General features: G+C 42.0%; 1 protein-coding gene across 2 annotated transcripts in view; it reads left to right on the forward strand.

The window, feature by feature from the left end:
* Ogt (O-linked N-acetylglucosamine (GlcNAc) transferase) overlaps positions 1 to 13,205 on the forward strand; it is a 45,482-nt gene extending 32,277 nt beyond the window's left edge. For both annotated transcript variants that reach the window (XM_041646897.1, XM_041646898.1), the window contains exons 15-22: positions 1,829 to 1,954; positions 2,381 to 2,551; positions 2,645 to 2,761; positions 2,851 to 3,021; positions 5,477 to 5,629; positions 9,098 to 9,350; positions 9,624 to 9,747; positions 10,964 to 13,205. In XM_041646897.1, the coding sequence (XP_041502831.1) occupies positions 1,829 to 1,954; positions 2,381 to 2,551; positions 2,645 to 2,761; positions 2,851 to 3,021; positions 5,477 to 5,629; positions 9,098 to 9,350; positions 9,624 to 9,747; positions 10,964 to 11,138 (1,290 nt within the window). In that variant the 3' untranslated portion in view covers positions 11,139 to 13,205. The remainder of the gene's footprint in view (positions 1 to 1,828; positions 1,955 to 2,380; positions 2,552 to 2,644; positions 2,762 to 2,850; positions 3,022 to 5,476; positions 5,630 to 9,097; positions 9,351 to 9,623; positions 9,748 to 10,963) is intronic.
* Positions 13,206 to 24,631: the final 11,426 nt, after the last annotated feature.

The following is a 24,631-nucleotide window of genomic DNA, read 5'->3' on the forward strand; positions in this document are numbered from 1 at the left end:
TGAGCAGTCTCATACACTTCTGGTACATACTAACTAGGGCAGTATTCTACCCAGTGAGCTGCATTTCCAGCTTTGATTTTTATTTTTCTGAGGCAAAACTTTAACTATGTGATCAGAACTGCCTGTAAACTCCCAGTGTAGCCTAGGCTAGCCTTGAACTCAGCCTTCTTAGTGCTAGAATTGCAAATGAGAGATATCTTGAACGACTCTTCCCTCATCTATCTGCCTGCCTGCCTGCCTGCCTATCTATCTATCTATCTATCTATCTATCTATCTATCTATCTATCTATCTAGCCATCTATTGATTGATTTGGCAGGCTCACTATGTGTTCCTGGTTCGTTTGGGACTATCTGTGTAGACCTCTGAAACTGTCCTGGAATTTACAGAGATCCTTGGGATTAAAGGAGTGAGCCACCACTACCTGGCTTTGAATGTTTTTGATAGATTTATCTTTATGTGTGTTATGCTTGTTTATATGTGCACCATATATGTACATTATGTTTGTGCCTGGTGCTTTTGGAGGTCAAAAGGAGTTGGATGCCCTGGAGTTACAAATGGTTGTTAACCATGTAGGTGCTGAGTTCTACATGTAGTCAGTCCTTCAGTGCTCTTGAGCACTAAGCCATCTCTCTAGCCCTGTACCCCTTTTTTGCTATAGGGTCTCACTAGGTAGTCAATCTAGTCTTCAGATGCTAGGATTATAAGCACCTGTCGCTGTATTTTTTTCCATTTTTGGCATGTGTGTATGTGTATTGTGATTAGTGTACATGTAGGTGTACTTGCAGGTTCATATGTTGCTCAGAGTAGGATGTTGGATATCTTTGGCTTCTTTTCTCTCTTTCTTTCTTTCTTTCTTTCTTTCTTTCTTTCTTTCTTTCTTTCTTTCTTTCTTTCTTTCTTTCTTTCTTTCTTTCTTTCTTTCTTTCTTTCTTTCTTTCTTTCTTTCTTTCTTTCTTTCTTTCTTTCTTTCTTTCTTCTCCTCCTCCTCCTCCTCCTCCTCCTCCTCCTCCTCCTCCTCCTCTTCTTCTTTTTTTCTGAGACAGGGTATCTTCATAGCCCTGGCTGGCTGTTCTGAAGGTCAGCTAAACTCACTGTGTAGATTGGCCTCCAAGTAAGCTCTCTCTGCCTCCCAGATTGTGGGATTAAAGGTGTGTGCCTTCCTACCCAGCCAACTGTGGAGATCTTGCTCCTCCACTCTTGGCCTTATTTTCTCAAGACTGAAACTGACTCATCTTCCTGTCTCCAACCCCCACAGACCTGAGCTGAGGTTCCAGGTGCACATGTGTGGTCATATGTGGCTTTTTATGTGGGTGCTGGAATCCAGACTTAGGTCCTCTTACTCACTGAGTCATCTCTCATCTTATTTATACTGTTTCTCATTGAGATTATAGAGTATCAAACATCTAGTAATTGTTGTGATTGATTTGAGACAGAATCTGTTTAGCTCTGGCTAGTGGAAACTCATGATTTTGTCTCAGGTTTCCTGAATCCTTGCCTTCAAGTCTTGTAACAAATATGCTTAGCCTCTTGTTCATCTTTGAAGGCCCATTTAAAATACTCGCTCCCTTCTGTAACCCTGTTACTAATCCATCCAATTTAGAAGGAAAGTCTGCTTCCTTTATTGTTGAGACAGGGTCTCATGTAGCTGATGCTGTTGTTTAACTGATCTTTCTACTTCTACCTCCCAAGTGCTGGGATTATGAGAGTGAGCCACTATACCCAGTTTATTCACCTCTTTTGCATCTAGGTCTGAATTCTGTTTAATGCTATTAAAACCAATCGAATTAATCTTGAGATTCTACATAGTTCTTACTGTTTATCCTGTAGATTCCATGCAATGGAAAAGCAGCTGACCGCATTCACCAAGATGGAATTCACATCCTTGTAAATATGAATGGGTATACCAAGGGGGCTCGAAATGAGCTCTTTGCTCTCAGGCCAGCTCCTATTCAGGTAAGAGAATAATCATTCACAATGTTTATTGTACTAAAAAGACAGTGGTTTTTGGTTTTCTTCCATCTGGCTAACTACCCTTGAAAACAACAGGATAGACATTCTTGAGTGTTCTTGTATGTACTAGGATAGTTTTTTGGGTGTAGACCCAGTGCCCACAGGTAAAATGTCAATGGAGACTAGCATTTCATGGTTTTATAATAAATAGCTCCTTTGTCTAATATATTTGAAGAACACCTTACCACTTACAGGGTTAGTCTGAAAAGCTGCTGGATTTCTCTTGGCCAAAGAAGTCAGCCTCCTTTATATATGTACATAAGTGATTTGGGAGCCTTTAGATGAAGATCCTCTTTTGAAAAACTGGAATAATTTGGTAGGTTTACAGATGGATAAAAGTTCTTAGTTTTCGGTCTGATTGTTTTTTAGGCAATGTGGCTGGGATACCCTGGGACTAGTGGTGCACTGTTTATGGATTATATCATCACTGATCAGGAAACTTCCCCAGCTGAAGTTGCAGAACAGTATTCTGAGAAACTGGCTTACATGCCTCATACTTTTTTTATTGGTGATCATGCTAATATGTTCCCTCACCTGAAGGTAGGCAGAAAATAATGCTATGGGGTTAATTCATTTTTCCCCTTGGATTGTCCATATGCACCCTGACAGGCATGTCAACTTTTCTTCCATTAGAAAAAAGCAGTCATCGATTTTAAATCCAATGGGCACATTTACGACAATCGGATAGTTCTGAATGGCATCGATCTCAAAGCATTTCTTGATAGTCTACCAGATGTGAAGATTGTCAAGGTCAGAACCCAGTCGGCATTTGTTACTGAAATGAACTAAATTTGTTAATTTTTTCTTATAATGCATTTCTGTTTGGATTTTGTTTTCAGATGAAATGTCCTGATGGAGGTGACAATGTAGACAGCAGTAACACAGCTCTTAATATGCCTGTCATTCCCATGAATACAATTGCAGAAGCAGTTATTGAAATGATTAACAGAGGACAGATTCAGATAACAATTAATGGATTCAGTATTAGCAATGGACTGGCAACTACACAGGTGGGAAAGACCTTAACTATGTGCCACCATCCATGCATCATTTCCTTGAAGCCTTATAACCACTCTATTCTACAGAGGAGGAAATAAGCTTCTTGGAAACTTGCTCTTGTAGCTGTGTCTGGTCTTGAAAGTCATTCGGCTTCAACCATCAGGCTCCTTAGTGAGTGCCTACTGTGCTAATGCTTGTTTTTGCCTGTCTCTGCCTTTATTCTCTTACCTCTAGGCACCATATGGTTGCTTGCTTCTGTAAACTCACCCTTTTCCTGGCCAAATCCTGCCTCGCCTTTCAGTTCAGATAGTTCTTATGGGAACCAGTTACTGAACTGATCTTTTGCCTCTCTTTCCATACTCATTGGTACTTGTCTCCTGTGCTTCTGTTGTTTTGGGGTATATTGTTACATTCAGCATAGTGCAGTGTAATGTTTGTATTTGTATCCTTCAGCAAATGGAATTACTTTAGAACTCATGTCTTAGCCCCAATAATATAGTATGCATTCAGAGAGAGAGAGAGAGAGAGAGAGAGAGAGATATGCATACTGGAAGAGGCAAATACATAGGGCAGGAATCTTAGACTTCTTAGGTGCTGACAACATTATTGAGATGCCCATACTCATGTAACAGCATAAGGCAGTCTTTGACAAGTATGGGATTTGCAAATAAAACTGTAGTTGAAGGACTTGACCATCAGTGTAAGGGGGAGTCTTGAGTCTTGGGGAGAAGAGACCCTTTGGGGAGGAGTAATTGAAATTTGCCTTGGAGAGAGGATATGATTTGGAGAAGAGCATTTATTTCATCCATGAAGAACAGAGTAAAAAAAAGCAGAAGCTTTACTGTTGGTTATGGGGTTTTTAGTACTTGTTGTTGTTGTTGTTGTTGTTTTATGAGACAAGAGTTTTTCTTTGGAGCCCTGGCTGTCCTGGAACTCTATAGAATAAACTGACCCTGGGCTGAGAAATTTACCTGCCTCTGCCTTCTAAGTGCTGGCATTAAAGGCTACCACCACTAGCCATGAAACAGGATCTGGCTATGTAACCCAGGCTGTTCTCAAACTTGGCAGCGCCCCCCCCCCTTTTTTTTTTTGGTTTTTCAAGACAGGGTTTCTGCATAGTTTTTGGAGCCTGTCCTAGAACTAGCTTGTGTAGACCAGGCTGGCCTCGAACTCACAGAGATCTGCCTGCTCTGCTTCCTGAGTGCTGGGATTAAAGGTGTGCGCCACCACTGCCCGGCCTGGCCTCTTTTCATAGGGCAGTTACTCTTAAGTCAAAGTAATGGTGTAACTTTTTATGTCTTAAAAGTAAACTATAGGGCTGGAGAGATGGCTCAGTGGTTAAGAGCACCGCCTACTCGTCTAAAGGTCCTAAGTTCAATTCCCAGCAACAACATAATGGCTTACAATCATCTGTAATGAAATCTGGTGCCCCCTTCTGGTCTGCAGGCATACATGTAGGCAGAATACTGTATACACAATAAGTAAGTAAATAAATAAATAAATCTTTTTTTAAAAAAGTAAACTATATAAAAATATTTTCTCATTACAGTTCAGGGACAGAAGTTAAAATCTTTATACCATTTTATATATTTTGAATTGATTCTTTTTCTAAAAAAATATTTTATGTGTATCGATATTGCCTGAACATATGTCTGTACTATGTGCATGCCTTGTGCCTAGGGAGGCCAGAAGACAGCATCAGGTCTTCTGGAACTAGAATTATAGATGCTTGCGAGCTGCCCACCATATGGGTGCTGAAGCTCTAACCTAGGTCCTCTGGAAGAACAGCTAGTGTTCTTACAGAACTGAGCCATCTCTAGCTAGCTCACTGACTCATGGCACTCTTTTTATTCTCTCTCTCTGCATCTGTCTCTTACTATGTTGCCCTGGCTAGCCATGAATTATGTTAAACCAGGCTGTCCTCAGAGTCATAAGAAATCTGTCTGCCTACAAATTTGATGCCAGCCTGGTCTACATAGCAAGTTCCAGGTTAGCCAAAGCTACATAGTGAGACCCTGTCTTAAACAAACAAGCAAACAAAAACAAAAAAACAGGCCAGGCATAGGGACACACACAACACTCTAATCTTAGCATTTGGGAAGTCTTACTGTTGACTGAAGCCTGTACATAGTGTGAGGCCTTCCTGGACGTGTGTGTGTGTTGGATGAAACCCCAGGACCTTGTGCATTCCAGATAAACACTCTGCCATGTAGATATACTCCCATTTCTTGGCTTGTTGGGGTAGGGCTTTCATATAGCCCAGGCTAGCCTCAAATCTTGATCTCTGAGCCTTCTTCCCCCATCTCCTGAGTACTAGAATTATAATTGGGTACTGCTGTGCCTTGGTTTATGCAACACTTGAATCAAAACCAGGGCTTCTTACATCTTGACCAGCTGAACCACATCTGCAATTCCCTTTGGCCAGTGCTAACTCTAAATTTAATCATGTTCTTTTTGTTATTCTAGATCAATAATAAAGCTGCAACTGGAGAGGAGGTTCCCCGTACCATTATTGTAACCACCCGTTCCCAGTACGGGCTACCAGAAGATGCCATTGTGTACTGTAACTTTAATCAGTTATATAAAATTGACCCTTCTACCCTGCAGATGTGGGCAAATGTGAGTATGTGTAGATTTGTTATTAATTAATGCGTATTGATGAGTAAAGATTATGTATTTGGGCTACCTTGCTGAAGCTTCTTTCATTTATGGACTATTATGCTCATTTCTTAGCTCCAAAAGTTGTGACATTTTCAGCTGTTTTAAATCATTTTTATTTTTTGAGATTATAATATAACCAATATAATCCCCTCCCCCCCTTTCTTCTCTCCCATGTTCCCCAGGTCCAGTCCCTTTTCTCTTTTTCAAATTCACAGCTTTCTTTTCCTTAGTTGTTGTTTGCTTGCTTGTTTGTTTCTCTTTCTTTCTTTCTTTCTTTCTTTCTTTCTTTCTTTCTTTCTTTCTTTCTTTCGAGAGGTTTCTCTGTAGCAGCCCTAACTGTCCTGGAACTAGTTCTTTTTTTTTTATTTATTGTTTTTTTTAAATTTATTTATTTATTAAAGATTTCTGCCTCCTCCCCGCCACCGCCTCCCATTTCCCTCCCCCTCCCCCAATCAAGTCCCCCTCCCTTGTCAGCCCAAAGAGCAATCAGGGTTCCCTGACCTGTGGGAAGTCCAAGGACCACCCACCTCCATCCAGGTCTAGTAAGGTGAGCATCCCAACTTCCTAGGCTCCCACAAAGCCAGTACGTGCAGTAGGATCAAAAACCTATTGCCATTGTTCTTGAGTTCTCAGTAGTCCTCATTGCTGAAACTAGTTCTTATAGACCAGACTGGCCTCGAACTCAAGAGATCCACCTGCCTCTGCCTTCTGAGTGCTGGGATTAAAGGCGTGCACCACCACCGCCCAGTGCTTCTTTTTTAGTAGTAGTAATTGTTAATGGTGTGTGTATTCATGTGTATTCCTAAATATATAAATGAAATCCACTCATTCTGTATAATGCTACTTGTATTGTTTTTGAGATGAGGTCTCAATGTATCCCAGGCTGGCCTTGTTACATAGCAGAGAATAATACTGAACTTCTGTTCATTCTTGTACTTCCCAAGTACGGGGATAACACAGGTTTGCCACCACATCTGGTTATGTGGTGCTAGAAAGTAATCCAGGGCTGCCTTCATGCTAGACAAATAACTCTACCAGCTGAGCTATGTCCACAGTCATCTTCAGTTTTGATTTTACCTACTGTTGTTGTATTTTCCTCCAGTGTGTGGGGATCAAGGTCAGGGTGTGATACACAGTAGGCAAGCTCTGTACCAGTGAGCTGTATCCCCAGTCTTTTGGTGTATTTATTTTCATTTTTGAAGACAGTGTCTCTATATAGCCCTGAATGTTCTAGAACTCACTATGTAGTCCAGGCTGGCTTCAAACTTAGATCACCTGCTCTGCCTCTTGAGTTCTAGGTTTAAAGTTGTGTACCACCAAGCCTGGTTTCAGTCTTGTGTTTTTTTTAAAATTTCATGCAATAAACATTTATTTGTTTATTCAAAGTGTTTTGTCCAAACCTGATGTCATCGAACTTTTTCTTCTTAAAGAGTTAGTAAATGAAATTTTCAGCTTTTTAATAAGTAATCTAGTCATCTCTCCTTTTTATTTATAGTATATATATAATGAAAACACTTAGATATTATATAAATTAACCCATGGCTTAGCATATCAAATTTTATTTCTAAACACTGGCTGTATGCCATACTTGGTTTTCAGGCCATAGTTTCCTAACCCCTGGCCTGAACTGATAGCAAAACTTGCTGTGTGGACATCCATATTTAACATCCTTGCAATTCTATGACATTAACCAGGAAAGAATTGGTCAATAGCCCTATTTTGCAATCAGCTCATGAGCCTGGTTTGTAGAAGTACAATACTGAGTGTATGCGGCCAGCTGGCCCTGAGTTTGTATAACTGAAATGCTATATTTTACCTTAATGTTGTTAGAAAGAAATCATTCCTTGCTTGATCCCCCCCTCCCCATATCTGTTCTATTTGTTTGAAAGGGAAGGGTAATGTAGAAAGAGAGGAAGTGGATGAGTAAGCCTCTATTTTCCCTGAATCCTCGCTTTAGCCAAAACTTACCTAACAGTAGGCTAGTTTTACTTTTTAAAAAATTCTGCTTATGAATATTCCTGCATCTCAATATAGAGATACTAAAGTGTTTAAAAAAAACAAGGAGTTGCTTCCAAGAGTGTTAGATAAATGTATGTACATTGTATGTTTAAAAATGTGAAATAGTCTGAATTTGGAAATTTGTCTATTCTCAAATTTTTCAGAGAAGGAAGTGTGAAGTTCTGTGATATGTTGAATAAATGCACTTCTGAATCAGGAGTAGGTAAACTGGTCTGGAGGCCAAATCCACTGCTTGGCTCGTTGCTTGGTACTTTTTGATGCTGGGGTGGAACCCAGGTCCTTGCACATGCTAGGCAAGTACTCTACCGTTGAGGTACATTCCCAGCCTCTCATTGCTTATTTTTATAAATAAAACTTTGACACATGGCCACATACATGTGTTTATACACTTACTATCTATGGCTGCTTTCAAGCTACAAAACAGGCAGTGACTAAAAAGCCAGTACTATTTTCTCCCTGGTCATTTATAGAAGTTTATGCTGCCTTCTGGTTGACATTAGGCAATTTGGGCAAATTTTCAAGTTACTCTTGTAATGTGGTGAGGTGGGGGATTTAAAATTTGAAGTACTGTGTATGGTAAAATGTGCCGGTACTTCAAGCTACTCTGGAGGCTGAGATATGAGAGTTGCTAGAGTCTATGAGTTTGTGGCCAGCCTGGAAAACTTAATGAGACCCTGTTCCTTAAAAACAAAAATAGGAGTAGAGGCTTACAGAGCCTCAGCGCTCCCTGGTGGCTACTTGCAGAGGGAGAGTTCTTTTCTGTGGTGGGCATTTGCCCATCCTCCAGTAACTCACCTCACCCATTTTCATGCAAGCAATCCCAACTAATTTCAGTGGATCATAAACACAAAATAACAACGGTAAAGGTGAAGGTAAGAGGGGTTCAGTAAAAATGGAAGGGGTGAATAGTGGAGGGTGGAAATGACTCTTTCCAAAAATATAGAATGGAATTGTCAAAAGATTTTTTTTTTTAAGAAATGTAAGTTAAAAAAGCAAACATAAAGACACCCACATTCCCATCTTTAACAAAGACCACTTCCTATATTAGTTCCTGCCTCAGATTGTACCCGTTAGTAACTTGACTTTTGTCTTCTAATTCTTTTCTCTGTCCTCAAACTCTCTGGGGACAGCTAAGAGAAAAGAAGTAACTCAGATGATTTAATTCATCTTTTTAAAGAAAAGACCTAGGTCCCAAACAGGCTTCTTCACTTGTTTATGGCAGAGTCTTCTTGAATTTAGAAACCTTAGAAACCTCCTGCTTCAGTTCTGCCAGGATCATAGGTATGTGCCACAATGCCCAGATTAGGTGGTGTTGGGGGTCAGTCGCACTTTCTGAGTGGTTTTGGGAAAGGGCAGATGTGCTATTAATCTTTTCTTTTTCCTTTCTTTTTTTTTTTTTTTTTTTAGATTCTGAAACGTGTACCTAATAGCGTGCTTTGGCTGTTGCGTTTTCCAGCAGTAGGAGAACCCAATATTCAACAATATGCACAAAATATGGGTCTTCCCCAGAATCGTATCATTTTTTCACCTGTGGCTCCGAAAGAGGAGCATGTCAGAAGAGGTCAGCTGGCTGATGTCTGTCTGGACACTCCCTTATGTAATGGACACACCACAGGAATGGATGTTCTCTGGGCAGGAACACCCATGGTGACTATGCCAGGTAAGTGGCTGACAAATCACTGAATCCTTCTTTATTCGTTAACATTTTTCTTTTGGGTCGAGGGGTACTTGAAGGTGAAATTTTTTTTTGAAGGTGAAATTATATGTATTAGAAGTAATTAAGGCAGGATAATAGAAAATGGGACTTACTCAAGCCTGAATACTTGACACCATCCTCCTCGTCTTGTACTGTGTAGATACTTAAATGCAATTACCAATGATGACTATGTGACCTATAGTTCTAAGATGAGCAATTAGTATTTTTACCTTCTAGGAGAGACTCTCGCCTCTCGAGTTGCGGCTTCTCAGCTCACTTGCCTAGGATGTCTTGAGCTCATTGCTAAAAGCAGACAAGAATATGAAGACATAGCTGTGAAACTAGGAACTGATCTAGAATAGTAAGTAAACTGCCAGGAACAAACTATATGTGAAAATGTGACAAAATAAAGTCATAAATTAAGGATGATATAAAATAGATGAATTAAGTTGTATGCTCTATGGATAGAAGGGGACATAATCTAAACTCTCAAGTAATCACTAGACTTTAATAAAGAACTTTCAAAGCATCAGATGTTTTAGCCTAGTATCCATTTCTTCATAGTATTTTAAAAAACCACCACCAACAACAAAAATCACAAAAAAAGCTTAGTTGACTGAAAATGAGTGGAAATTAGAGGGATCATGCTAAGGTAAATGGAGCTTCGCCCATTCAATGAAATAGTGTTTCTAATTTGTCCCTTTGTTTTATGGTGTTTGTTTAAAGCATTAATTTTTTTTCTGTGTGGTATAGGTGCATGCCTTTAGTCCTAACACTTGGGAGGAAGAGGCAGGCGATCTGAGTTCAAGGCCAGCTGTTGTCCTCTGGGCTTTACATGCACACACAAACACAAGCATATATACCCAAATACACATAGTCCATAGGGTCTTTTTGTTTTGTTTTTTTGAAAGGAAGCATTGATAGTACTATGAATACATTTGAGTAGAGCCTAATCAATGGACAGCCAACTTTCACTTTCAATATATTTCCTTTTTTTGTTTGTTTATTTGCTTTTTGTTTTTTGTGACAGCTCTAGCTGTCCTGGAACTAGCTCTTGTAGAGCAGACTGGCCTCAAACTCACAGAAATCCACCTGCCTCTGCCTCCCAAGTTCGGGGATTAAAGGCGTGTGCCACCACCCAGCTCAGTATATTTCTGATGATATGTTAAAATCCATGACCGAAATCAACTTGGAGAGGAAAGGGTTTATTTGCCTTACATATCCATATCACAGTTCATCATGAATGGATGCCATGACAAGAACCTGGAAGCAAGAATTGAAGTGCAGAAATGGAGGAACACTGCTAGTTGGCTTGATCCCCCTAGTTTGCTAGAGGTGGTACTGGCCATATTGGCCTGGGTCATTAATCAAGAATCAAGAAAATGACCTACAGACATGCCCATAGACCATTCTTATGAATACTTGAGGTTCCCTCTTCCCAGATATGTGTGTCAAGTTGCTAGGCCAAGCAGAAAAAAATTTTTTTATATTATTATGCCACAAAAATGACTATAGAATCTAGTTCTGAGTTTTTGTTCTGATTTGTAAAATAGGTTCTCTTTGTTTTTATTACCTAGCCTGAAGAAAATTCGTGGCAAAGTCTGGAAACAGAGAATATCTAGTCCTCTGTTCAACACCAAACAGTACACAATGGAATTAGAGCGGCTCTATCTGCAGATGTGGGAGCATTATGCAGCCGGCAACAAACCTGACCACATGATTAAGCCTGTTGAAGTCACTGAGTCAGCCTGAATAAAAGACTGCGCACGGGAGAATTACCCCTATACCTGAGCCTCAACCTTCTGGGGGAAAGGGAACTAGATAACATGCTTTGTACTTATCTGTACAGTACCTTGTTGCAGATGGATGATATATAACGATAATAGAATAGCACAGCCAGACTTGCTTCCTGCATGATAGGGAGATACAAGAGATAAGAAACTGCTACTCCACAAGGAATCTCTGTAGAGTTTTGCAGTAAGCAGGTGGTGCAGAGGTCTGGAAGGTCTGGTCTCCCTTGGTCTTCCATGGGATGCTTAATGTGGAGGGAGATAGAGATTGACCAGCCATTTCGTGATTCCATGGATAGATTGAGTCTTCTGATCCTTTTTTCCTTTATATTTTGGGTATTGGAGCTTTTAAAAATGTTTGCTTTCAGGTATTTTTACTTACGTGAAGTGATCTTGATTCTTCTGAGATAAGGTTTTAAACTAAAATGTTGCTTCTGTTTTAGTGTCTGAACTCTGACAGGGTGACAGGGACCGTGCTGGTGTAGTCTTTTTATAGGTTTTATAAACCATTTGAGCCTATATCAGTCGTTTTAGTTAGTGTCTGACCTAATGCTTGATACTGTCAGTGCTTTGTTGATTTAGACAGTGACTTAGGATTTTTTCAGCCTCTTTCCCATTTCTTTTCCCCCACTTCCTTTAAATTCTCCTGTGAGTGCTAACAAAACTAAGTCTTGTTTCAAACATCCCAGAGTGTTTCTCTTAAGCACGCCATCTGGTGCCAAATGAAAATTCTTAAGGAGTGAATATTAATCATGAAGGGCACAGTTGTGGTACTGTTATTGATAATAATGTAGATTTTTTTTGCCTAATTTTTAGCTATTTCACCAGTGTTTAAGCCCTTGACTGCCCCTCCTATGCTGCTTCCAAAAGTGTTAGTGTGTGATGAGATTTTTACTTTCCTTTCTAAAGTTTGTTTGTTTTTTAAAGTGAGTCCTGTTCTTCCTATTTCTTTCAGCAGAAATGAAATTCCAGGTAAGTATAAGTATTCAAATATTTGATTAGTAAGTTGCAGTTATTTCTGTATATTAAATACTGTTCACTGACAGATTTTGAGGTAAAAGCTCTGAAAGGACCATCTCTATACAAGCAGTTATTTTTCAGACTGTGTTAGTGTGTATCTTCTTGACTTAGTCTCTAAGTTTGTGGATTCAGCCTTGATAGTAGTGAATTTGTGTCACTACTTGGTTTAGAGGACAAGTTAGACATTCATTTGCCCTCCTGGAGCTCGAGTTCTTGGTGATAAAGGACAGTTGCATTTCAATAAAAGGGTAGAGGGCTTGAGGCTTAAACAGGCGGCCATAGGACTCTGTGCTGCTCCCCTGCACTCAGACTCCAGCCACTGACCAGTTTTGTCTGTTAGCGCTCTAGATTACGTCTTTCCAAAGCACCTAGGCAGTGCATCTATTCTGTAGTTGCAGCTGTTGCCTGAATGTACCTTAGCTGACAAGTTGTTGATAATAAAGAACTTGAATTTGTGATTTTTTTTTTTACTGCTAGTTAAAACCTAAGCAAGGAGTCTCGCGTGTAATTCTGAAGCAGAATTACATTGTAATGAACTGTGTACCTTTAGTAATGTAAATCAAGGAAAACAGTTAAGGGATTTCTTAATTTATTTTTTAACTGAATAAATCTCAGTTAAAGGTTGCCAGCATGGTTACAGGTAAACTGACTTTGAAAAACCACTGAACTGCTAAATGTGGGATTGGATGATAGATGTCCAGGGCCGCTGAAGTTGTGATCTGTGGCCATTTTACATAGCACATCATTCCTCCTATAGGGATGAACTTTTTCCTGGCACGAAAAGTAGCCGCTCTGGTTGAAGCTTTGCATATTGTAACAGGCTTTTCTTTCCAGGTAACATGTCTGTGGAAGACTTAATTCTGATAGAGTTATAGATATTACTGGAAACTAATTTGTTTTTTTCTATTATACTCTGCTTTATTGAAAAAGTAAAGCACTTAAATTGTGCTCCAGAAATTCAGATGTTGTCTTGCAATCTTTAAACAATAAATGGATGATTTCCCCTTAATGTGGCTTGATGTATTTTGTCTCATTATGTTAAGTATTACTGGCGAAACCTATGCTTGAATAGCTCAAAACAGCATGACCAGGAAGTGTTTCCTTACTTTAGGTGTGATGTTAAGAATTAACTTTGTGGGCTGGAGAGATAGCTCAGTGGTTAAGAGCACTGGCAGCTCTTCCAAAGGTCCTGAGTTCAATTCCCAGCAACCACATGGTGGCTCACAACCATCTGTAATGAGATCTGGTGCCCTCTTCTGGCATGCGGGCATATATGGAGGTAGAATGTTGTATACATAATAAATAAATAAATAAATAAATCTTTTTTTTTTTTTTAAAAAAATTAACTTTGTTTTCTTTGCCAAGTCTGATGGGAGGATTGGAGATACTAAATAATACTTTAAGGGATCAGCAGAGCCCCAAATACCTGTATACACTTTTGTGTGTGGGTCATTCTTTGTTTACATTCCATTCTGGGGACTAAGCAGAGTGCCCTATGCATGTCAAGTACATAAATACTGAGCTACAGGTACAGCCCATATAATCTCATTTTTTAATATGGTACTTACAGTTTTTTTTCCCCTTCTCTCTGGACAATGGTTGAACTCAGTCACAAGTTTGGCTTCCAGTTTTTTCAGAGATAAAAGGGAAATGTTTGGGGTTGGAGATGTCTCAGTAGTTGAGAATTTTGGGTGCACTTTCCAGAGGCTTCAGGTTCGATTCCCAACACCTACTTGGTAATCTGTAACTCTCTGTTCCAGGGGATCCGATATCCTCTTTTGGCCTTCTTGGGTACCAGGTATGCACGTGGTGCACAGATGGATATACATACAGGCAAAACACTTAAAAATTAAGTATATATATATATAAACATGGTGCATAGACATACATGCAGGCAAAACCCGTACACATAAGATACTTTAACTGTTCAAATAATATTAAGTAAATTTTCATATAATTAACAATCTTATTGTACCTCCAAAGCCCTAATGAGACTTATGTTTGTTGGAATCTGGATACTTTGGGTCATAATGATTAATAGTATTAGAGTGTGTGTTCTGACTCAGAGCTGTAAATCCTAGCACTGGTAGGCTGAGACAGAATTGGTAGGCACTAGAGATTCAAGGGCATCCCAGGCTATCTAGTGAAGCCCTGTCTCAAACAAAAAAGATGGTATGGGAAAAAGGTTGGCCTCACCACTCTGTAGTGTGGGATGAAGTCAACTAGTCGTAAGTCTGTCTTTCACCCTCATTGTTAAGATTGTTTCATTTATCTCCTTCGGTGGCTCCTGCATTCAGTCTAAATTCCTTGAACAGACTAAATAAATTTGTGTAATTGCTGAACAGCCTGAATTTTAACTTCTTTTGCAGTTTTAGAGAGGATTTTGTGTAGCCAAGGCTAGCCTTGAACTTCAGGTTTTACTGCTTTTGCTTCCTGGGTGCTGATGTTAAAGAGATTATAAGCATGTGCCTTCTTATCCTACTGGTATTTTGTATTTGACAAGATATCACTAAGTACTGACTGGCTTCAAATTTGTCTTCACATTTATCCTTTTGCCTCAGCTTCCTGATCTGGAATTACAGGTATGTGTCTTTGTCTTTGGCTGAACTGTTTGAAGGTTTAATTTGAATTCTAACTTTTATTTGAAGCTTTTTGTTGTTGAGGTAATTTCACAACATTTCTCAGGCTGGCCTTGAACCTCTCCTCCCCTTCTCAAGTGCTGGGAGTATAGCGTATATAGACACTCTTGGCTTATGTTTCTTATACCTACCATTTAGATTCTTGACCTATACTTCTAATCCACATCGTTAAGCAATCTTCATTTTTGTGGAGGAGAGTTACTATTATTCTTACTGTTTTTCCGTTCAAGGAGCCTGCTTGTTTGTATTCATTTACTCATCTACCTAGTATCTATCTATCTATCTATCTATCTATCTATCTATCTATCTATCTATCTATCTATCTATCGTGCACTTTGGAACTAACTAGAGCTATTACAATTGCGTTCTAGCTATGCCACTTTCTAGTTGTTTAGCCTCTTAAAATGAGAGTGTTAACATTGCATTTTAATATTTCTTTTTAGGTCTTGTATGGGTACTTTGCTTGTATGTTCGTGAGGTGACAGAGCCCAGAAGAGGGTGTTGAATCTCCTGGAATTGGAGTTACAGATGATTGCATGCCGCCATGCCAGTGCTGGGAATTGAACCTGGGTCCTCTGGAAGAGCAGCCAGTGCTCTTAACAGTTAAGCCACCTCTCCAGCCCCATATTTTTATTTTTAAAAATTTGGGTGTGTAATATATGTTTGTTTCTGTATGGATGTCAGTTATTTCTCTCTCTGGGATGCTCCATCTTATTTCTAGTTCACTATTTCCATCTTCCATCCCTTACTTACCTGGCCCTATCTCCAGCCCTGAGATTAAAGAGACACCTGTACTCTATGTTCATGCTGATCCAGCATGAACATGCTGGATCATCTTCCTGGTTACTGGACCATCTTCCTGGACCCTAACGTTGAATTTTTAATTATTTAGAGACAATAGTTTCCTTTTGTTGTTTAGGTACGCTCATGGGTTCCCCAAAGTGTTCTTCGGTCTCACTTCCTGAGTAGCTGCGACGAGGGTGTGGCATGCCAGTGTCTAGGAGGCTTATGTACACATTTTTTTTAGATTTTAATTTTTTATATTTATAATTTCTTTTACATGTATGAGGTTTTGCTTGCATGTATGTCAGTGCACTATGTGTGCACTGGTGCCTGAGGAGGTCAGAAGAGAGCCTTAAATTCTCTGGAATTGGAGTTAATGGGTGGTTGTGAGCCGCTGTACTGATGCTAGGAATTAAACCCAGATCCTCTGCAAGAATAGTGCTCTTAACCACCGAAGCAACCATCTCTCCAGCCCTTTTCAGGACATGGTATCACTATATGGCTGTTCTGGATCTCACTCTGTAGACCAGGCTGTCTTTGAACTCAACAGAGATCTGGCTGCCTCTGCTTCCCATGGGCTGGGATTAAAGGTGTGCACCACTGTACCTGGCCCCTTCGTGTTTGATTTTTTTTGTTTGATTTTTTTTTTGTTTGTTGTTTGCTTTATTTATTTTATTTTCAAGATAGGATTTCTCTGTGTAGCTTTGGAGCACTTGTTTTTCTTGTTGCGTTTTGAATGGGTACTGAAAAGCTTAAAGTAACCGTACTCCATTTTTTTTTCTTCAGGGTCTGACAATTCTGGATGCCAGCACCACAGATCTCTGTTGCTAGATGTTTTTGTTTTGCGTTGCTCCCTCTTACTTTTATTGAGGGGACTAGATGGTCCTTTCTGCCAGCCAGCGCTCAGAGTAGTTGGAAGACCAACCAGGTAGATAAACGTTTAAAAGATTTGGGCAACCCGGTAGTGGTGGCGCATTTAATCCCAGCATTCGGGAGGCGGAGGCAATGAGTTAGAGGGCAGCGAGTTCGGGTACAGGTGGGACTATACAGAGAAACCTTGTCTCAAACAACCAAAAAAAAATATTTTTTTTGGCAATTTAAGCAAGGTAAGTAGAACTAGCCTTCAAATTCTCACTTTTTAAAGAATTGTTTGGTTTTTCTTAGCACTCAGAAAGTTATTAGAAGCCAGGCATGGTAGCTATATATCTGTAATTTCATTACTCTAGCCCGTACTACATAGATCAAATCGCAAAAACAAAATGGGGGCAAAAAAAAAAATGGGGGCAGTGAGAATTGTTCCAAAATGGATGGTGCACATATACGACAAGTGCTACTTGGTCACAAGTGCTATCTTGGTCACAGGCGCTATCTCGGCAGTACGGGATTCCATTCTGGAAGCTGGTATGCCCGATTCCATAGTAACATGCAAATTTGCTCTATGATGAGCTGTGATAGGTGGGCACAGGAAGGCGGGAAAACGTCAGTTCCTGTGGGGGGAGGGTTGTCCCTTATAAGAGGCACTGTGCCTGGCAGCCTTTTCAAACCCACTCCGGCGCGCGGGAGCGCCTCCGGAGCCGTTGGTGGGGGCTGTGACGTGCGCCGGAGCCATTGGTGGAGCCATTGGTGGAGCCATTGGTGGAGCCATTGGTGGCTGTGACGTGCGCTGGAGCCATTGGTTGTGGCTGTGACGTGTGCAGGAGCCGTTGGTGCTGGCTGTGTCAGTGCTGGTGGCCATTTCATCAGGACCGGACCATTCCTTTGAGGGTCTGCTGTGTGGTGCGCCAGACACCGCCGGAGCCGGAGCCGGAGGCGGAGCCAGACACCGCTGGATCCGGAGCCGGAGCTAGACACCGCTGGAGCCAGACACCGCTGGAGCTGGAGCCGGAGCCAGACACCGCTGGAGCCGGAGCCGGAGCCAGACACCGCCTGAGCAGGTACGGAGAAGGCGGCCTAGGTGGGGCAGCGGCTTCATTTAGTGTGGTGGATGTTGTTAAAAGCGCCACCGCGACTGTTCACCTCGGCTTCTGTGTGTGAACACGGGAACTATGGAACTGAAGTTCCCTTAGACCCTTTTTCCCCCAGAAAAAGGGCAGAGGGGTCGAGTGGGCGGGAATGTAGCTGAGTACCATCCCTGGCACTGCCAGAAAGGTCCTCCGGTCCCCCCTCCCCTTAAAGCTGTTACCAGCATGGCGGTGTGGCTGGGGTGCGGAGACCTCGACTGAAACCTCTGAGGGGGTTTGAGAAGGTCTCGGGGTGGGAGGATGGAGGGACAAGTGGGACAAGTGAGTAGTGGGAAGAGGGCAGTTCTGGCTCCAAACAGGTGCCATGGTGGCCGGTTCAGGAGGTAGGAGGTCGGGTCTGGGGACAGGTGGGACAACAGCGGCATAGAGAGTTTTTATGCTGTGGAAGAAATGGCGCAGCTCTGTCTGCACATAGTGTTATGGCCGCACACCCACTTGGAGGTGTCCAAGTGGGTATGGGATTGTTGGTGAGCTGAGGGGAGATGTTTGAGGATCATGGACAGTAAACCAGTGGCCTAGCAGGTGGGGAAAAGAAGGAGGGGTCGAAGAAGTCTCATTGGAAGTTTCTAGAATTAGAAGAGTGCCAATTCTGTTTCTAGAATTTTCCACAAAACTTGGGCAGGCCATTGGGTGGATTGGGGGGAGGAGCCTGAGAGAGCCCCTGCCTGCTCAGCCAATGGGAAGCTATTGTGTTAATTTTTTCAAAAAACAGGCCCGTGGGTGGGTTGGGGGAGGAGCCTGAAAGAACCCCTGGCTTTGCAGCCAATAGGAAGCTGCGGAAGCCTGGGGACATTGAGTGGCAGATGCTGGCGGGAATGGGAGGGGACCAACGGGACTGCACTGGAGATGGGGTGGGAATCAGTTGGCGGACCCAAGTGGGGACAGGGCAGGGTCCAATAGTGGCGGAGGGGACCCTGACCAAGCGGGGCGTGGTCGACTTAGGGCGGGCCAACTACAGCGGATGAGGGGGCAAGGGCACAGGCATTGGAGGGAGGGGGCTGGACTGGCTGGTGGCAAAGCAGCAGGGTTAGAGTTAGGGTTGAGTGCGTGGGCTGCAAGGGCCGCCAGGGACTGCAAGGGGGGGGTGGCTGGAGGGAGCTGAGCTCTGCAAGACTGGGGCAAGCGGGGGGCGGGGCTGGAGGGACTGAAGCTGGATTGCTGCAAGGGGAGGGGGAGCGGGGGCGGGGCTGGCTGGTAAGGCACGGGGGCGGGGCTGGAGGGACCAAAGCCAGTCGCTGCAAGGGGAGGGGGAGCGGGGGCGGGGCTGGCTGGTAAGGCACGGGGGCGGGGCTGGAGAGACCAAAGCCGATCGCTGCAATGGGGGGGTGAGCGGGGGCGGGGCTGGCTGGTGAGGCACGGGGACTGGAGGCACCAAAGCAGGGGTGGGGGCTGCTGGCGGCGCGTTTCCTGCGAGGGGAGGGAGTATTGGGGGCAGGGCTGGCGGGGGGGGAGCCCCCCCCAAAGGGCGCAACACCAGAAGAGGGGGCGGTGGCGGGAGTGGGGAGCGGATGGCGGGGATGGGACTCGCGTCCTGAGGGAGTGGGTGGGCAGGGGCGAATAGCGGGGAACAGAGTGACTGATGGGGGGGGGGGGTGGCAGGAGCGACTGGCCTGGGTGGGAGGGGCCGGTGGGAGCGGGAGCGACCCGGGTCATGACTCCTGTCATGAGACCTGGTATGGCTCACTTCTCAGGATCAGACCCTAGTGAGGACTAGGAAGTCTCTTAGCCAGAGCTGCAGGGGGAGTTCTGCCCCTGCGAATGTGAGGCCATGACAGCAGCTTATGAGAGACTAGGGGTTGAGAAATTGATAAAGACGACCCGTATTGAAATAAAACTAGGTTAAATTGAGGTTTGTCTTCCTCTTTATGCCTCATTAAAGTGGCACTTGAAGTAGATTAAGGGCTAACTACTACATGCCTTTGGCTTTTTAAATTTATTTTTTCTAGATAAGGTTTCCCTGTGTAGTTCAGGGTTTCATTGAAACTTACTCTGTAGACCAGGCCAGATATTGGCCTGCTTCTGCCTTCTGAATTATTTATTTATTGGTTTTTGAGGCAAGGCCTCACTAGCCCTGTATGTCCTGAAACTCAACAGTGTAGACCAGGCTGGGATTAATGGTGTGTGCCTACCCTGGCCTTTTTTTTTTTTTTTTTTTTTTTTTTTTTGGGACTGTGTGGGGTTTTTGTTTGTGTTTTTTTTTTTCAAGACAAGGTTTCTCTGTGTAACCCTGGCTGTCCTGGAACTTGCTCTGTAGACCAGGCCTACCTTTACCTTGGGATCTTTATGTCTTTTCATGTCTTTTCCTCCTGAGTACTGAGGTTGCAGGTTTGAGTCACCATACCCTACTATCTCAATATTTTTAATTTTAATTTTATTTTTTGTTTGACGCAGGGTTTCACTGCTTGCTAGCCCTGGCTGTGCCAGAACTCACTCTGCAGATCCTCCTGCCTCTGCCTCCCAGTGGTGGAATTAAAGGTGTGTGCTACCACCGAACCACTCAGTTAATCTTCTTAAAAACTTGCATTTATTTATTTTTGTGTAGACGTGCATGTGCAATGGTGGATGTATGGAGAGCAGAAGATAGACAACTTACAGGAGTTCGTTTTCTTCTATGTAGGCCCCTAGGATTAAATTCGGCCCTAGGATTAAATTCAGGTTGTTAAATTTCGTGGTAAGCACCATTTATTGCTGGGCCATTTCACTTGCCTGGACTTGGTTGGTCTTAAAATTGTAAAGAAATAAGAATCTTGGGTTCTATAATTCCAGAGTTTTACATATCTTTGTCAGTGGCCAGAAACTCATAATTCTATGAAGCATGCAACAGTTTATATATTTTCGAGGCCGGCTTTCTCTGGCTTTGGAGCCTGTCCTGGAACTAGCTCTTATAGACCAGGCTGGCCCCGAACTCAGAGAGATCCACCTATCTCTGCCTCCCAAGTGCTGGGATTAAAGGTGTGGGCCACCACTGCCCAGGTCATACAACATATTATTGAGTATGAATAATTCCTGCAAAGTCACTCTGAAATTCATATCTAATGTTGTTTGATTTTTTTTTCCACTCCATTGTTGATAGTGCTGCCCCCAGAGAGACTCAGGAAAAATGATTTTCATCATGATCACAGAGGTATTTAAAATAGCTATGTCTCTTCAGCATTCTTTGAATGCTCTTATTTGAAATACTGCAGTATGTCAGTCCGTGGGGATAAAATATGGAGGGAGGTACAGAGCAGAGTGGTGGGAAATAGATAAAATACAAAGAAAGTTTAGTTCATGGTGAAAATGATATTTGAAAGGAGTGGAGGCAGTAGATAAGTCAGCAGGCAATTTGATAGTCAATGAACTGTTTGGGGAAAAAAAAACAAATTAGAACATATTCAAGGCCCTAGGTTTAATCACTAGCGTTAGAAAAACAAAGCAACTCAAAAAAGTTGGAATTGGGGAATTAGTCCTGCTAACTTGAAGTTTACACACTCATGCTTTTTCAAGCAACCCTAACTAAATACAGTGCCCCCAAAAGATGTGGAAGTAGGAGAGGAAAGGAAGGGGTTCTGTGTGAGGAGGACGGAGATGAGAGGATAATGGAGGGGAATGTGGTCTAAGTGCATTACATTTCTGTGTATGAAGTTGTCAAAAAAGTTGTAATTCTTACTTGATTCACTCCTTATACCAAAATAAGTTTCACACAGATATTAAGAAACAAACAACAAAAACCCTAAAACTTTAAGAAAATGGGTATGGTGTAATTCCTAGCACTGGAAAGGCTATGTTGATGGGAAGCTTGTTAAAGTAGTTGAAGCCAGTCTGACTTACACAGGGAGTTCCGGCCAGCCTGGAACTTGTGTGAGACCTTGACTTAAAAGAAAAATTTAAAGATAGGTGAATTTTGCATTTTATATTATAATAGGCTATTTTCCTAAAAATACAAAAACTTTTAAAATCAATAATTTGGGGAATTTTGTTTTGGAGAATTTTAACTCTGTAGCCCAGGTTAGACCTAAGAGTCTCATTATGTAGTCTATAGCCATAGAATTGAGTGGAATATAAACTGAGCTTTTTAGAGGAAAGTTCAGCAGTTCCAGTATTTTAAATACCCATACCTCTACCCAATTTTTGGTACAGGATCTCACTATGTAGAGCTGGATGGCCCGGAACTCTCAGGCTTCAACACAGATGTCTACCTGCCTTTGCCTCCTTATTTCTACTATTAATGATCAGGGCCACCATACCCCATTTTAAATATTCACAATCTTCTTCAGCAATTCCACTACTAGTACTTTTTCTTTAACTCAAAAAGCTATTTTATCTCGTTTCTTTTTTTACTTTTAAAAATTTGTATTTATGCTGGGCTGTGATGGTGCACGCCTTTAATCCCAGCACTTGGGAGGCAGAATCAGGTGGATCTCTGTGAGTTTGAGGCCAGCCTGGTCTATAGAGCAAGTTCCAGGGGTCAGCCTCCAAAAAGCTACAGAGAAACCCTGGGTTTTTTTTTTTTTTTTTTTTTGTGTGTGTGTGTGTGTGTTTGTATTTTTGGGACAAGGTCTCACTGGCTGGCCTGGAACTCACTCTATAGGCTACACTGACCTCAAACTTAGAGAAATCTGCCTGCTTCTGCCTGAGTGCTGGGATAGGTTCAACTTGTTCTATTTTTTGCGATGGTCTCTATAGCCTGGCTATCTTGGAATTTAATACTTAGATTACACTGACCTCAAACTGAGTTCTTGCTCAGTTTCCTGAGTGCTAAGATGAAAGGTGTGTGCTACCACACCAGGCATACCTCCAGCATTTGATGAGGATTGAGGATCTGGGTTTCTGAAGTGAGAAGTGCAAAGATTCACCTGGAGAAAATTGAGTACTCAGTAGAATCTAGTAGGCAAAGATTCTCAGGGATAGAGAGATGGTTCAGTGGCTAAGGGCGCTTGCTACTTTTTCAGAGTTACAACCCCAGAATTGGGTAGCTCATAACCACTTTAACTCCAGCCCCAGGGAATCCAACCTGCTCTTTTGGTGGTAAACTGTGCCATAGGCAAACAGTGACATAAATAAAAATTTAAAAACCTTGAAAGTAACCTTTCAAACCTTGAGGTTTTGTGATGAAGATTAGAAGATCATAAATAAAAAGGGGATCACTTTTATTTTTCTTTTTAGACTTTAAAATTTTTTAATCACTTTTTAAAAAAAAGTTTTAAATCCAAAAAAAAAAGTATTAAGTTTTTTTTTTTTTTTTTTTTTTTCATTCCATAGCTAAAGGCTGGCCTGGAACTTGTGACAATATTCTTTCTCCATAACTAAAAATGACCTGGAATTCTCTGATGGCTATGACTGGGCTGGAACTTGTGACAGTCTCCTCCTTAAGCCTCCCAAGTGTTGAGGCTATATACATGAGCCACCTGATTTTAGAACCACTCCTTGATATTGATGCATCAGTTATTCTGACTTTGTAGTGACCAAAAGTAAACACATAATACTTCCTAATTATGTTGCTTCCCGTTTAGGGTAGCAGATTGATACGTATATAAGCATTTACAGTGAATTGTGGTAAGAAAATGTGATGGGCAGAAGTGGTAGTACCATAGGGGTAGAGAAGAGAGAGGACAGCCATTTTCTGGTTTACTTTTTACAGTAGTCCTATGAAAGAAACAGTTCTTTTATAACTACTGCTCAAGAGCCTGTCTTGTGAAAGTCTAGGTGAGCCGGCTTACAGCAGACTGTTATTAGCATAGTTGGAGAGGTCTGAATCAAGCTATTTCACCGTTCAGTTCTGAAATATCTCCATATTTCTGAAATTTGCACATCTTACATTTGATGACAGTTATATATACATATAGGGACTTGAGAAGGATGTTGTAGCAGTTAGAAGTGCCTGTTGCTCTTTAAAGGATCCCAAATTTGGTTGCCAGAACTCAGTGTTGGATGGCTCACAACCACCTGTAACTCTAGCTCTAGAGGGTTCTAATATCTCTGGTTACTACAGGCACTTGCAGTCACATATAGGCAGACAGACAGATACAATTAAAAAATCAAAATCTTTTTAAAAAGAAGTGCATATAGGGGCTGTGATCTAGCTCAGTTGGTATTTACCTTAGCATGCATGTAACTCTGGGTTCAGTCACCAGCATTACATAAACTTGAGCATGGCAGGCATACTACTGTAATCCCAATCCTCAAGAGGGAGGAGGCAGGAGGATAAAAACTTCAAGGTCTTGTTCTATATTACATGGGGTTTAATGCCACCTCAGTATCTAATGTAATAGATTATTATTTTGCTATTGAAGCCAACCTGGACACATGAAAGCTTTTTTTTGTTTTTGTTTGTTTGTTTGTTTGTTTGTTTGTTTTTTGAGGCAGAGGTTCTCAGTAAACTATGGAGCCAGTCCTGAAACTCACTCTGTAGACCAGGCTGGCCTCAAACTCAGAGATCCGCCTGCCTCTGCCTCCCAAGTGCTGGGATTAAAGGCGTGCGCCACCACCGCCCGGCACATAAGCTCTTAAAAGTATTTTATGCCCTTGCATTTCAGAAGTTGCTTGTTTTTAGCATTTATTGGAGAGTTTTGATATTATATGGCCTGTGTTATTGGTAGCCCTCACTTTATTTTTTTCTTTTCTTTTTTTTTTTTTGCCCTCCCACCCCCCAAAGATTAGGTTCAGGGTTTTTGTATTTATTTATTTTTGTTTTTTGAGACAGGGTTTCTCTGTAGCTTTGGAGCCTGTCCTGGAACTAGCTCTTGTAGACCAGGTTGGTCTCGAACTCACAGAGATCCGCCTGCCTCTGCCTCCCTAGCCCTCACTGTAAAAGCCTCTTTTTTTCCCCAGTTATATTCTTAACATGGATTCAAGCAGCAGCAGCAGTGGCAGCGGCAGCGGCAGTGGCAGTGGCAGCAGCAGCAGCGGCAGTGGCAGCAGCAGCAGCGGCAGTGGCAGCAGCAGCAGCAGCAGCAGCAGCAGCAGCAGCAGCAGTAGCAGTAGCGGCAGTAGCACCAGCGGCAGCAGCAACA

This window comes from Microtus oregoni, unplaced genomic scaffold, assembly GCF_018167655.1.
Source record: "Microtus oregoni isolate MIOR12 unplaced genomic scaffold, Mior012 000150F_ref0000365, whole genome shotgun sequence".
NCBI classification, from domain to species: Eukaryota; Metazoa; Chordata; class Mammalia; order Rodentia; family Cricetidae; genus Microtus; species Microtus oregoni.